The sequence below is a fragment of the Pomacea canaliculata genome, linkage group LG10 (assembly GCF_003073045.1).
Source record: "Pomacea canaliculata isolate SZHN2017 linkage group LG10, ASM307304v1, whole genome shotgun sequence".
NCBI classification, from domain to species: domain Eukaryota; kingdom Metazoa; phylum Mollusca; class Gastropoda; order Architaenioglossa; family Ampullariidae; genus Pomacea; species Pomacea canaliculata.
In genome coordinates, this window is record NC_037599.1 from 17,324,111 (window position 1) to 17,337,048 (window position 12,938).

The 12,938-nt window shown below is 38.8% G+C and overlaps 1 protein-coding gene across 2 annotated transcripts; it reads right to left on the minus strand.

Annotated features, from left to right (window-relative positions):
- Positions 1-982: 982 nt before the first annotated feature.
- LOC112574502 (putative ferric-chelate reductase 1) lies at positions 983-10,251 on the minus strand. Of its 2 annotated transcripts, XM_025255627.1 has the most exons (9): positions 10,072-10,251; positions 7,549-7,756; positions 6,914-7,044; positions 6,540-6,634; positions 5,967-6,042; positions 5,688-5,723; positions 4,291-4,329; positions 2,972-3,010; positions 983-1,468 (listed from the first exon to the last, which is right to left on the minus strand). In XM_025255627.1, the coding sequence occupies exons 2-9, from the start codon at positions 7,748-7,750 to the stop codon at positions 1,328-1,330; spliced, it is 759 nt and encodes a 252-aa protein (XP_025111412.1). In that variant the 5' UTR covers positions 7,751-7,756; positions 10,072-10,251; the 3' UTR covers positions 983-1,327. The 2 variants fall into 2 exon arrangements, with proteins under 2 accessions (XP_025111412.1, XP_025111413.1); XM_025255628.1 differs by lacking the exons at positions 2,972-3,010; positions 4,291-4,329; positions 5,688-5,723 and having other exon boundaries at positions 985-1,468; positions 10,072-10,240.
- Between the last annotated feature and the right edge of the window lie 2,687 nt (positions 10,252-12,938).

The window sequence follows — 12,938 nt, forward strand, 5'->3', positions numbered from 1 at the left end:
AGTTTTACATGGAAATAACAGGAATATATTTAAATGCAAACTGTAGTAATTTATGCAGCAAAATCTTCCCAGTTCTATCATGCACCGATATTACAGTTTGTCGTAGCTTTCAGATCTGCGTCGTTTTATAAATCAACCATCCTGCAATTTCAGAAACAAACGTAACCCTTCTCCTAGCAGTCTGAGGTTGACAGCTGTCGATGTTCGTGTGTGCATTTGCGTGTGACTTAATTTTGCTTCAGTCCTCCCTGGCTTACCTTAATTTGTTTCACAATTAAACGATAGCCGACAGTGAATTAGCTCCGGGTACTTTTATGAAGTTACCGGTCAAATTCTTCCTATTCATTCTATCGATCGTGTACGAGTTTTTCATAAAGCTTTTGCATTATTATAGACTGAATGATATGGGCACTAATGACAAGTGGCTGTAAGTATTATGTCTTGCTATGTTTTTCATCTTTAATACTGAGACAAATTTATTTTATCGTCTCTTCTGTGTGATACTTCTGGTGTCTAAATAGCAGATGGTTGAGATATTGCGGTGTCTGTAATGAGCTGCATTATTATTACAGCTGTGCCTGGGACAAACACATTAAACAAACACAATGAATATGACGAATAAAGTTCAAAGTTCTCAAGAACTGAGAAAAATGTTTTCATTGAGTGCAGCATTTTACTTCAACGCGGAGAAGACTTTTACTACTGAGTTTTAAAAAAAAAACCCAAGGGGCATATAAACACATAGTTCTAGTATATTAAGCTGCTGATGTTTCCAGGTGCAACGAAACCCTGGGATCACAAATAAACATTTGTTTAAATCACACATTTTATCGCTTCGCAGCAGGCTACCCTTGTACAGTCAGATCGTCGTAAATCCACGATAAGCGGGGACCATGCCATCTTACAAGTGAATATGCTTACTCAAAAGAAGTGAGTGATCTGCTAAAAGATTTCACGAGGTCACGTCGAGGACAAACTAACAACAGAACAATGGTGTACTGTTTAAAATTTAATTCTCGCTTCAGGTAATACACGAACGAGACAGTTGTCAACATGAGGTGGTGGGGGAAGGGGAGGCTGTAAACAATATACATCACATCGTAGACATATTGTGAATTTTTTTTAAAAAAAAAACACCTCATTTTACAGAAATGTAAATTTTGGTAAGTATATCATCATATTTTAATCAGTGCACTCGAAAGAAGCGAATGAGAACTTAGATTCGAAAATATGTCAAAATTACCCTTGCCCAAAACAGTAAAACAATGTATCATGTGCGTGAAAATAATATTCTCAGCTTGTACAGACTAGTTTTTGAATGCTAAGCTTACAGAACTAGTACAGACAACACATAAATGCTACTAACAGTAAGCAATGTAAAGACATTTCTGTTGGTGTCGTTGATTGACGAAGTCCCGCTTGTTTTTACAGTTGCTGCAGTAGTAGGATTGTTGACAGTGGCAGATCCCTGCAACATCAGCAGTTAAGAAACTCCGATAATTTACAGCGTTGAAATCTGGGATCAAATTTTCAAACTTTCCCCAGTAACTTGAACAAAAAGGATACGGCGAGCGTTTAACAGCATTATGTCACCATTTGTTGATTAAGTACTTTCGGGTAGAAATGGGCTTTGCAGCCGGGTGGAAGTAAAAAGCAGTATGTGCAGTAGCAAATGAACAAAATAGGGGTCAGGTTTGTTTGTTGTTTGCTTTTGCACATTGTGCAGAGAAATAAAGGAAACGATAGCTGGACTAATTTGCATAGCACCACCTGATGTTATTTTAACTGTGCATGTAATTTCCCCAATTCTGAAAAATCAGCCGTTTATTAGTCCAGCGAAGTAAATCTCTACAGTGATGCTGATTCGTATTTCGTACTCGATCTGTATTAGGTGGGATCCAGTGTATGGTGGGGAAGGAGGACATTTCACAGCAAGTCGCTTTCTATGTTTAATTTAAATGAACGTTTATATTGCGCAGCGTCACAGCCAAAACGGGTTGCACTCTCTACGCTGACAAGCAATAATACACAGGAAATGACATTAAAATACTAAGGTAAAAATCATATGTTATATTACACAAAACACACTCGGTCACAAGATAACAGGCTAAAAGAATATACAGGTAACAAAAAATTAAAAAATTAAATATAAACGAATGATTTAACTGAATTAAATATTACTAACAAATTGTAAAACAAATTGTATTGATCAATAATACTAGGGAAATTATTAAAAATCAATTTTTTAAAATATAAAAAATAGGTTTTCAAGTGTTTGAATACTGTCTTTGATTCAGAATAATGGTTGTGGTATGCAACAGAGCTCCGTTATTTAGAAGCACAAAAAGAGAACATACACTGTCCACACTGACTGTCTTTGTAGGTGGCATGAACAGAATGCGCGAGTTAGATGATAAGCGGAGCTTTCTAGCACGAGTGTAGACAAGAGATGAGAAAAACAGACAGGGGAAGAGCCAATAAAAGGAATACGGAGCAGGGAGTTGAGAGTTAGTTGTCAATTCTTGGTTGAATTGGTAGCCAGAGGAGCATGTTCAGATGTGCGAGCGTGGAGAATAGACGAACAGCAAAGCTACGGACGTTGTTGAAGTTTGTTAATTAGATACTGTGAACAACTGCATGAAGAGAGTTACTATAGTCTAATTTGAAGAGAAAAAAAGAACAGACGAGACTCCTAGTAGTTTGGATTGAGAGAGTGTGGCGAAATTGTCTTAATTAGTTGGTAGTAAGCACTAAGACAAATATTTGAAACATGTTTGTCAAAAGTCGTATTTGCAAAAAGAGACAAGCGGTATATCAGCATTGTCAACACAACAAGCAGCTCAGGAGAACTCGAGTGATTCTCTTGCAAAAAGGGAAACTGTTGTAAGGTATTAGTCTACAAGCGATTAGCAGTCACATTGGGCGTTGCATGTAACTTCTCGAAGACGAGTGTTCTTTCAAAGAACCTTACCTTTGTTGACTTAGTTGAAGATGAGGTGGTAGTAGAAGTCTGTGTAATGGATAGAAGACTTGTCAGTCAGGACATGTTAAATGTTCACATTGAGTGGAATATGGTAAGAAAAGAGAGTGCCTAGCAAACACGAAATATTAACCTCAATATCAGGTGAAGCAAGTTGCCCACTGTGGGTAAACGATTTCTGCATAGTTTAATACACGTTGAAAATTCTCAATTTAAAGAAAGGTTTCTGACGTCAAACTTGATCAATTGATTATAGAAAAAAATGTTTAGTAAACAGCATTATTTATAGATTGTTAGAGTGTGGGTCCTGCAGCTTTATTCTTGGTGACGTAGTGGTTGTCAACACACTCTGTGTTAGTCCTAGTACACTATAGAGCACTCAGACCTACAGTACAGGAAACTTAAGATAGCAATAGTGTGGCCATGAAGTCTTGGTCCTGCTATACTTCCAAAAGGCGAAAGTTGTGAACCGCTGCGAGGTGGTGGTGGTGGTAGGGGGGAAGGCAGTTAGAGATTGCGTGGTCTATAAAATAAATAATAGCAATAAAGTGTCGTATACATCGTTTGTGCGTGTGTATTCTTCCGTGGAATTGATGGTTTTCGTTAAAGAACAATTCTTTCTGTCTGTGCCTGTACAGTTTATTAAAGAAGTGGATTAGTATTTAAAAATAAACAGTTGATATTTTAAAAATAAGAAGGGTTAGCTGAGTTCAAGATTTATGTGAGTCACAAATTTCCGACAAGGTATTTTGGTTGGGATACTGCAAGACAGCATGTGCAATATGAAGCCGGCCTTCTTTCAACAGTCAGTTTTAAAGCAGACTTGGCAGAAGGTTCAGCAGGATATTTCAGGGTATGAGTACGCAAAAGGCATCTGTAACTGTGGCCAGTTTGTCAGTTTGAACTCACCTAGAAACTATTACAGTTACATATTTCTCCTTGAGTATGATGAAATCAATCAACATCTTTCACAACCATAAGTTAAGTTGATGATACCCACATCCTGACGCAAGTATCATAACATCTGGCGAATCTGCTTGTTTCTTAGTGACTGACAACTGGCAAAGCTACTTTTGCCTGCTGTACTGATTGTAACGTATCTATATATATATAAATCTATTTTGATATTTATATATACATTGTAACAGCCTAAAAATAACAGCGTTATTTCATTTCAAACACACAAAAAAAAAACATGGGCTTGTGCTTGTGCAAAACGAAAGTTTTCTAGGTGTAAGCACACAAGAGGTGAACAGTCACGTTGCAGATAACTTCTTGAAGACATTAAGTGATCGTTCAAATAACCTTACCCTTGTCGACATAGTCGTAGAAGATGTAGAAGCAGACGTCTGTGTAACAGATAGAACAACTGTCAGTGATGACATGTTAAAAAGTTCACATTAGTAGAAACAAAGTGAGGACAGGAACTCGACACAGATCATTCACATCGATCTGAAACGGTTTGTAGACGAATCTCCCTCTCTTTCTCTCTCCCTTTCTATCCCTTCTCTTGTTTTTCTACTAATATGTGCTGACATAAAGTTTGTCTGTTTGTTGGTTTTTGTGTGTTCATGTTGTGCTTGTGTAGTGAATGTGAATTTATGAAGTCATGTATGTGTAAACAAATGTTATTAAAGTAATCATGTTTTAATACGCTTTTGAAAGTATTGGTTCAAAGAGAAAGTCAACCTTTCTCAAGGGATCATAAAAGTAAATAGTAAATAGTATTATTCATCGACTGTCATAGACTGTGGACCTTTTCCTTGACACTCTATGGTAACGCAGGAGGTATGTCTGTGTTAGTTCTATTAGCACTCGCTCTCTATAGTAATAGAACTAACACAGACATAGTCTACAGTTTAGGAGACTTTAATTTGGATTTTGTGTTGTATACGAGAACCAAGGAGTTAGCGATGCAAATCTGATTATGAAAGAATTACAATTAAGCTGATAGAGTGTTATTACAAGCAGGATTGGAACAGTAAGATTAGCATCAGCGCCTACTAAAAGCTGAAGTAGTTCTAATTAACTCTTAAGTTTTAAGTGGATAGGTAAGAGAGAGGTTTTAGTTCAGTTTGAACTGTGCATAAGCTATCTGGTGTCATAAATTTTGCTACTATGTTGAATATCATTTTCTACAATGTCCATTTTGCTTGTGATGAAACAGAACTCCATTTTGTTTATATTTTCCCCAAATACGCTGACATTATAATAAAGTATATATTTATATTTCTAAACAGTACCCTTCACACTTCAGACTCAGAGTTAGAGTACTTACGACAGACAGCAATTCTAATTTGACACTGTGATTATCCATGTCTGTGTATGTGTGTGTTTTAAATTAAAGCTTTTTTTCAATGATCTGCTTTAAAATTGCTGCAAATTTAGATGTAACCCTTTTGATCTTCCCAACCTTCTAGGACTCTGACCTACTCAATACCCGAGTTTGAGTTTGAGTTCAAGTACTATTGTGACACCCGGGGAGGGAGGGCAAGGGTTGGGGCTTATCCTTCTTGTGTATCGTCAAGTTATGCCAGTAGCTTATACAAGACATGGCTTGGCAGGGAATCACCACAGAGTTATTCTACTACAGTTTTAAACATCAGCTTGTGTAAGAAGTGAATCTTCTATGCGTTAGTCGACAAGCGGTGAGCAGTTGTATGGCGGGTGACCTTCTAAAAACGAGTGTTCCGTCAAATAACCTTACCTTTGTTGTCTTAGTCGAACTTGAAGTAGTAGAAGTCTGTTAATGGATAGAAGATTCGTCAGTGATATAATGTTTGGTAGTGTTTAAAGCCACTCGGCAAGCAAACCTCTTGGTGTCATAATGCTGTTAAGCCACCCTCGACATACACAAACCGAATATCTAAATCTAAAAGAAAAATGGATTTGCTTTCTTCATATAGCTGCTCACGGAACACCCTATCATTACATCGGATAATGAAACGTTACTTAGAACGGCTGGGAAAACCTGAAAAACAGATACCTGTGTGCTCATGTAGGTGAGAGTGCTGGACTGCACACCAACGTAAAACGTGCTGTACGACTGTACAAAAGTTGCCCTGCGAAAAAAAAAAAAGAAAAGATAAAAGAAGATAATAAAAAAGCGTTAACCATGCTACACGACTAATAAAAGTCATTCTGAAAAACAAAAGCACATATTAAGTTCTTTATGCGCTTGGTTGTAAATGGATGATTCAAAACGCCCTCTAGACGGACTTTTTAGAAAGCGACGTTAGGTCATGTGACCCGGCATGACACCTTGTCAAATGGCTTATGAACGTTAAAGAGTGGACTGGTCGTCTAGTACAGAACCTCCTCACTAGCACCCAGCTGCTGAGTCTATCAATGTCTCCCACACCACCACCACAACCACCACCACCGACGACAAGTACCAGTCAAGGGATGAATGACGAATGGCGACATCACAAACAGCACATAGCTTTTATATCAGATTTAAGAAATAAACTCACTCATTTGAAAATAATTTAGCACTCGGGTTAGTCTTTAATAATGTGTAGCTGTGAATCGGACAGAAATTTATCTGAAAATTGCATACCAAAATGTTACTGTCCCGGCGTTAGTCTGAGGCGCCGTCCACGTCAGTTGAATGCTGGATTTACTAGCACCGGAGGAGTGAGTACTTGCTGAGTTCTGCAGTTAAAACAAAATAATTATTGCTTTGATCCTATCAGACCCAACCCCCATCCGTAAAGCTTTTTCTTAAACTTCATAGTCATGGAAGTGCTAACCCTTCAAAAAAAAATTTTTGTTCTTTTGCTTGCTGTGGACCTAGTTTTTAGAAATGTTTCAGTGCAAAACAGAAGAATGTTCTTGCTGGAAAGTAAGAAATCGTTGCATGTTGCGAAAGTCTGAAGTATATCTGAACTGTTTGTTTTCAAAGAAAGGCTGTTTTTTGTGAACATTACTAACGGCACTGCCACATGTCAGCTGTCGGGTACCAGAGGCGGTTCCAAATGTCCCGAGAGGATTGGTGGAACCCGAACTACGTGCTTGCACCAAGAAGCCGGAGAAGGTCTGTGAGCTGGCCGATTTCAGAGTCACTGTAGGACAGAAACATTTATAACAGAGGTTGACCTTTGGAAACAGATGAGCAGAGACAGCACCCAGTAATCTTTTTTGAAGAATGATGCATCAGCTTATATTCATTATGGGTTTTAGCACTCGGTGGTGGAAGGATATCACTTCACTACGGTGTGTCTTTAAGGACTGAATAAATGAAACATTAAAAGTTAATTATTTTTCTTTGTAAGAAATATCATGGAATAAACATAATACATACATGGATAAAAATATTCAGCAACTAATAAACGAAATTTTTGTTCTCTCTGATCAAATGTGTGTTCTCTTATGCGATGTATTCGGTTCATTCAAGCGAGCATACAAACGGACGGGCAGACGCTAAATGGTATCTGGAAGGGGCGTTTCGTCGAGGACCGCCGGTGTTGACCAGCGAAGTCGACAGACACAGGCTAGAAAGAGAGAGAGAAAAAGGACGAGAAACATGCCTCCGACACAAGTTGTCGTGTATTTGTTTTTTTAATTACCTGTAATGGTTTCTCCTGGACTGTAAGTGCCTTTGGAGGCCGTGACAGTGAAGGGGGAGTTGGCCACGTTCATGGAAGAGCTGCCTCCATGACTCGGGGTAAGATTACCGCAGGAATTTTCTGGAGCGCCACTTGGATACCCGCTGACTGTGGACACCAGAAGCGCCACAACCACCACCATTGTCTGCGGTAGGTACCCCATTGAGTTCTGGCAAGATAAAGTAAGTTTCATAATATGCGTGCGAATTCCAAGAAAACATCTTGAGTCCTGTGGCGGCTGTGACTATGGTAACAGAATTTATGGGCTAATATGGTCTGGGATGGATTTGTTACTACAGGCTATACAAATATAAAGTGTGTTGATGCCATGTATTACACCCCTCTCTCTCTCACACACACACACACGTTTTTATTATGTGTGCAGTGCGTCCAAAACGCAGATCGACAGCTCTGACCCCACCCTTTCAAAACCAGAAAAAGCGTGCACGCAAGAGAGCTAGAGATGGAGAGAGGTGTAAAGGTCAAATACAGGGGAAGTTGTCTAGTCACGAAGCAAAATAAAAGCTTTCATCGTCTTGCAAGTATTCTTGTCGCCATCTAAAATGTCCCCTTGCTTACACAAGACGGACTTTTTTTTTAATGTAGTACAGTCTAGCCTTGATGACTAGGACTAGCACGAGTTTAGGGTAGGAGTGGGGCTGACTCAATGAATAGTCACGTGACGTCAGAGGGCAGAAATTGTACCGAGGTCGCCAACACCCACACACCTCATGGAGGCAGGTCACCAAGCTTGAACTTGCAAGGAGAGATTGTTTGTTCGGTGAATTTGCACTTAGAAGACTAGAAGCCCAGAGTAAGAGAAGGACAGGCGAGGGAAGGAATGGTAAAAGGTCATTTTGATCTGGCAGGTATAGATGGGTATATAAAATATTCAGAATCGAGTTTCATTTCTAGTGTGCTCATTCATTTTATTCTGCAGATGTGTCCGAGTAGTAGATTGGTTAAACTAAGTATAATCAACCCGTGGTGGTGGTGATAACAGACCCACTACTGTTGCTGAACATATTGTAAATGTTCTTGCTAGAGTGTTACCTTCTCATTTTTATTTTTGTTTTATTGTTGTTTGCAAGGTTTTTCATATGATTCTCCTCACCGTTATTCCATCCTCCGCACGCACGCACACACATACACATACACATACACACGCTCAATACCACTATCCACATACACTGTTTTCATTGACAGTCGCAAAGCACAGTTGCTTGAACTCATTCTTCTGTAATAAATGCCGTGATGTCAGCATCTTCCCTATCAATAACTGCTCTTCTTCAAGACATTTCACGTTCGGTGCTGATGTAAATGTCAGCGTCTGTCCGGCGATTTATCGGGGCGTCAGCTGACAACATGATTGAAGTGAGTCGACTCCAGTAAACTTGATGAATCAGAGAAAGCGCACCTTGCTGACAGCACGATGGGGACGGTACACAAATTTCAACGAATAAAATTGGAAAATTTGAGCAGAATAAGATGGCGGAAAACAGACGAGAAAGAAGAAAAAGACAAATGGACGAACAGACAGAAAGAAATACACGCATATAAAACACCCTTGTTCTTGTTCACCGCTGTCGAGACCAACGATAACAAAAAAAAAAAAATAAAAAAAAAAAATAAAAATAAAAAAAGAATAATGGAAAAGCATTCGTTCCTGAAGCACGCTCAGAACCTAAACTTTAAATACTTATCGAAATTATCTGCAACCTTGTAGATACTGAGGCCTAAAACGAACACACCCTGAGACACTCACAGCAATAAAATGATATCCTTAGCATTAAATATAAAGATCTGTATACATTCAGTTTGATTGCGTGGGACATAAACTGTAATAAGGTAGGTTTTAATTTATTATTATTTGCTGTTTGGAATGTCTTTTAAGTATAGTGTCAAAAGGGAAAGGGGGAACTCAACTAAGCAGCCTCTAGGCATTTTCTGTGAATATTATTATACTTATAGGATATGGTGAGTATCAAAATACCTTTATGTAGTTTGGAAATAATGCACTGAGGTACAGACAATGGTTCACAGCCACCGTTATCACCGAAATTTAAATTCCTTGAGAGACAATGTTCATAGCGTCTGTCACTGTCATAGTCATTCCAATTTGTGCAATGTCAATAGACTGTTGTGCAATCCGCCAAAAAAATTTGGAATTCCGAACGGTAAATAGCTTTCATCAAATTGTGTGACATATTGGCAACTATCTACGGGGATATTAGAGGAGAAACAGCTGTCATTTCTAGTCATGCATGGTTCCAATTAAATCGGTGACGTAGGTAAATGGTTGACCAGACGTACAAATCTTTGATGGACTTCAGTTGGATCAAAAGCGGGACTGTCCCGCCTAAAGCGGGACGTCTGGTCACCTTAGTAAATGGTTTACAAAAATCTGCTTCAGTGTCACTGCGAGAAATGGAAACATTGACAAACAACTGACGGTCAATAACAGCCCAGTGTATCTGTACTCACCTGTAAAAGTCTTGAGACACTATATCTGGTGGCAAGTTCGCGGGTTTCGAAGACCTCAGCGGTGAGCGGAGGAAGATTCCTGGGGACGTGTGAAAACGTCTCCAGTCACTGTCAAACGTTTGCCAGCCTGAGGCTAAGCCACCGCCTTTTACCTGCCTGGCAAGAGCAGGCCAGCACATTTTTAAGTGCAGGTGTACCCGGTTCCAGTTTCAAGCTCAGATCTCACCTTATACTTCCTTTCTGCGGTCGATTAGGACAGCGCATGCGCAGAGAGAGAGAGGAGCGCATGATCACTGAAGCAGTTTCAGTGGTGACGAGAGGCATTCCACACGCTGAACGTCAAATGCTAAAATAAGGATTAGGTTGAAGTTACCTGAGTTACCTGTACCAAGGCACCAAGGAGAGGTTTCGTCATTTCGGAACGAATTTCAGCCGTAAGGTCCTTACATACCATACTTTATAGAGGAAAAGATAAGATAATGCAAAAATGTTTCTCATTCAGCATTAATTAATTAATATTCTGTATCATTTGAACTATGTAAAAAAATCTATGGTTTATTTGGTTGAGGTACCCGGCTTCACCTGGCTAAATTTTTACCGTGAAGTGTTCTAGCTGTGTATTTAATGTTGTCACAGGTCATTTCGCCCAAGACCGTTTTGGCTCTACCATTTCGCCCTAAGCCAATTCGTCCCACCTAGATCCATTTCGGCCCAAGACCGAAAAGACGAATCGATCACCGATAAAACAAGATATTACCAAACTAGCCATACTTTATTTGAACAATATAAATACGCAATTTCAGCTGCCTATTTTAACAAAACCATGCGAATAAGTTTCGCCACCATTTTACTTCACAAAAATGGGCGCTTGGAAATACCCAGGCAGAGAGCGTGTCTTACAAACGTGATTTTTCTCTTTTATAAAAATCTTTTAAATGGAAGATTTTGTCATCATTTTATTGTAAACTTGTATTTTGACTTATTTGTTATTGTTGCTTATTATTTTTGCATGCAGAGACTTCGCTGATAGGCTAATTTAACTCGAAGCATATCACACTACAGCAGTGCACCGACACCACTGTCGTCAATTGTGAATCCCCTTTTAAAAATGTTGAAAAATGTGCTGTTTAAATCCATATTTTTAGTAAATTATAGTCATGAAATGACCGCGGCCCCGTTTTTTCCATCTTTCTTGAAATCAGTCGCATAGATGTCACTGATTGGGTAGTCTCTGCAATATCATGGTGCCACAGAACAGCGACTCTTCCAAAACCCAGACTGGGATGGGCGATGGAGGTGACAGATGGCTGTCAGTTTACTCCAGACCAAGACAGTCCTTAGTTTACCTTAGTCGGCAGTACACATGCAGCTAGCATTTGATGCTATGACAAAGGTTCGACTCCTAAAATGGGTCATGGGTAGTAAAATTAATTTCAATTTTCTTGTTCTTCTGGTTATATTTGTGAAAAGAAGTATCCTTAAATCTAGCCAAAGTGCTCATCTGATTCTTATGCCATTACATTTTTAGTGCTATGGGCCTCATGCGATGACAAAAAAGTAGAGCAGTTACTCAGTATTGCTATCAAAGAAAACCCACAGCACTGGTTCATTAATACTGTTTAATCATGCATTTCAAAATGAAATACTTAGCAGCAGCCTATTGCGTTGAAGCGGGTTTAACGGAGTTTTTTTTTTTTACCCATCAGACACCAAAATTTATATTTTTCTCTCAAGTGCTCCCATCTGCTGCAAAACACCAAAAAGACAACAGATGCCTATAAAATGATGCAGCCCTACATATGTTGTCAGCTTTTCACATAATTAGTGTTATATTATAAGAAAAAGAACAAATTATTTTGTCCCATGACTGCCATCGGGTTTATTTAAACTAACAACTCTACTTATGTGTTAATGTATGGATCTGGTTGATAACATTTGATTTGCATGGTGTGTCTGAAGTTGTTTGAATGAAGAAAATAAGTTGCTGATTCTGAATGTTATCAGTATCGTATTTTCTTTCTTTTACTTTTAAATGTGGTACAGTCCGCCAGATGCCACAACAGCCATCAGATTACAGGTTTGTTCTGTCACACAAGTACCACACAGCAGGGAAAAAAATCAGATATAAACAAAATAAGTAAAGTATAATAGCATGACATGATTTTGTAAAAATCAACACCATTTTCAAGCGACTTGAAGATTATTTTGTCCCCGTGAGACTGGACAGCGTTACAGTTGAGAACAAGGCCATAAGGTCTCAGTAGTAGTAGTGGTACTGGTGACAGTGGTGGTGGTAGAAGTAGTCATCATCATCAACAACAACAGTCAAAATACAAATTAACAATAAAATAATGGCAAAATCTTTAAAAATTTAAAAGATTGCTTAAATAGAAAAATGATGTTTATTTGCCATTGTAATATACGTTCTTTGAAAGGGTATTTTCCAAGCGCCCATTTTTGGAGAAGTAAAATGGTGGCTAAACTTATTCGCATGGTTTTGTTGAAATACCAGCTTGGTATCTATCTTTGAACAAAGTACGGCTCTTCTGGTAATATTTGATGTTAATAGCTACTTGTTTCATCGGTGATCGATTCATCTTTTGGGCTTGGGCGAAATGAACCTACGTGGGATGAATTGACTTTTGCTGTGGGGTGAAATGAATGGCCCCCATCAATATGATGCGATAACTTAATTTACTGTAGATTAATAGATTGATTTTCTGAGTCATTACCATCGGTTTCAGACGGTTTCCATTCAAGATTAATTGACGTGGGCAGCTATCGGCGATTTCGTCTTCATCCAGATCTTTCTCTTCTCTCGCTCACACACGCGCGCGCACACACACATATGTACTTTGCCTGACAGA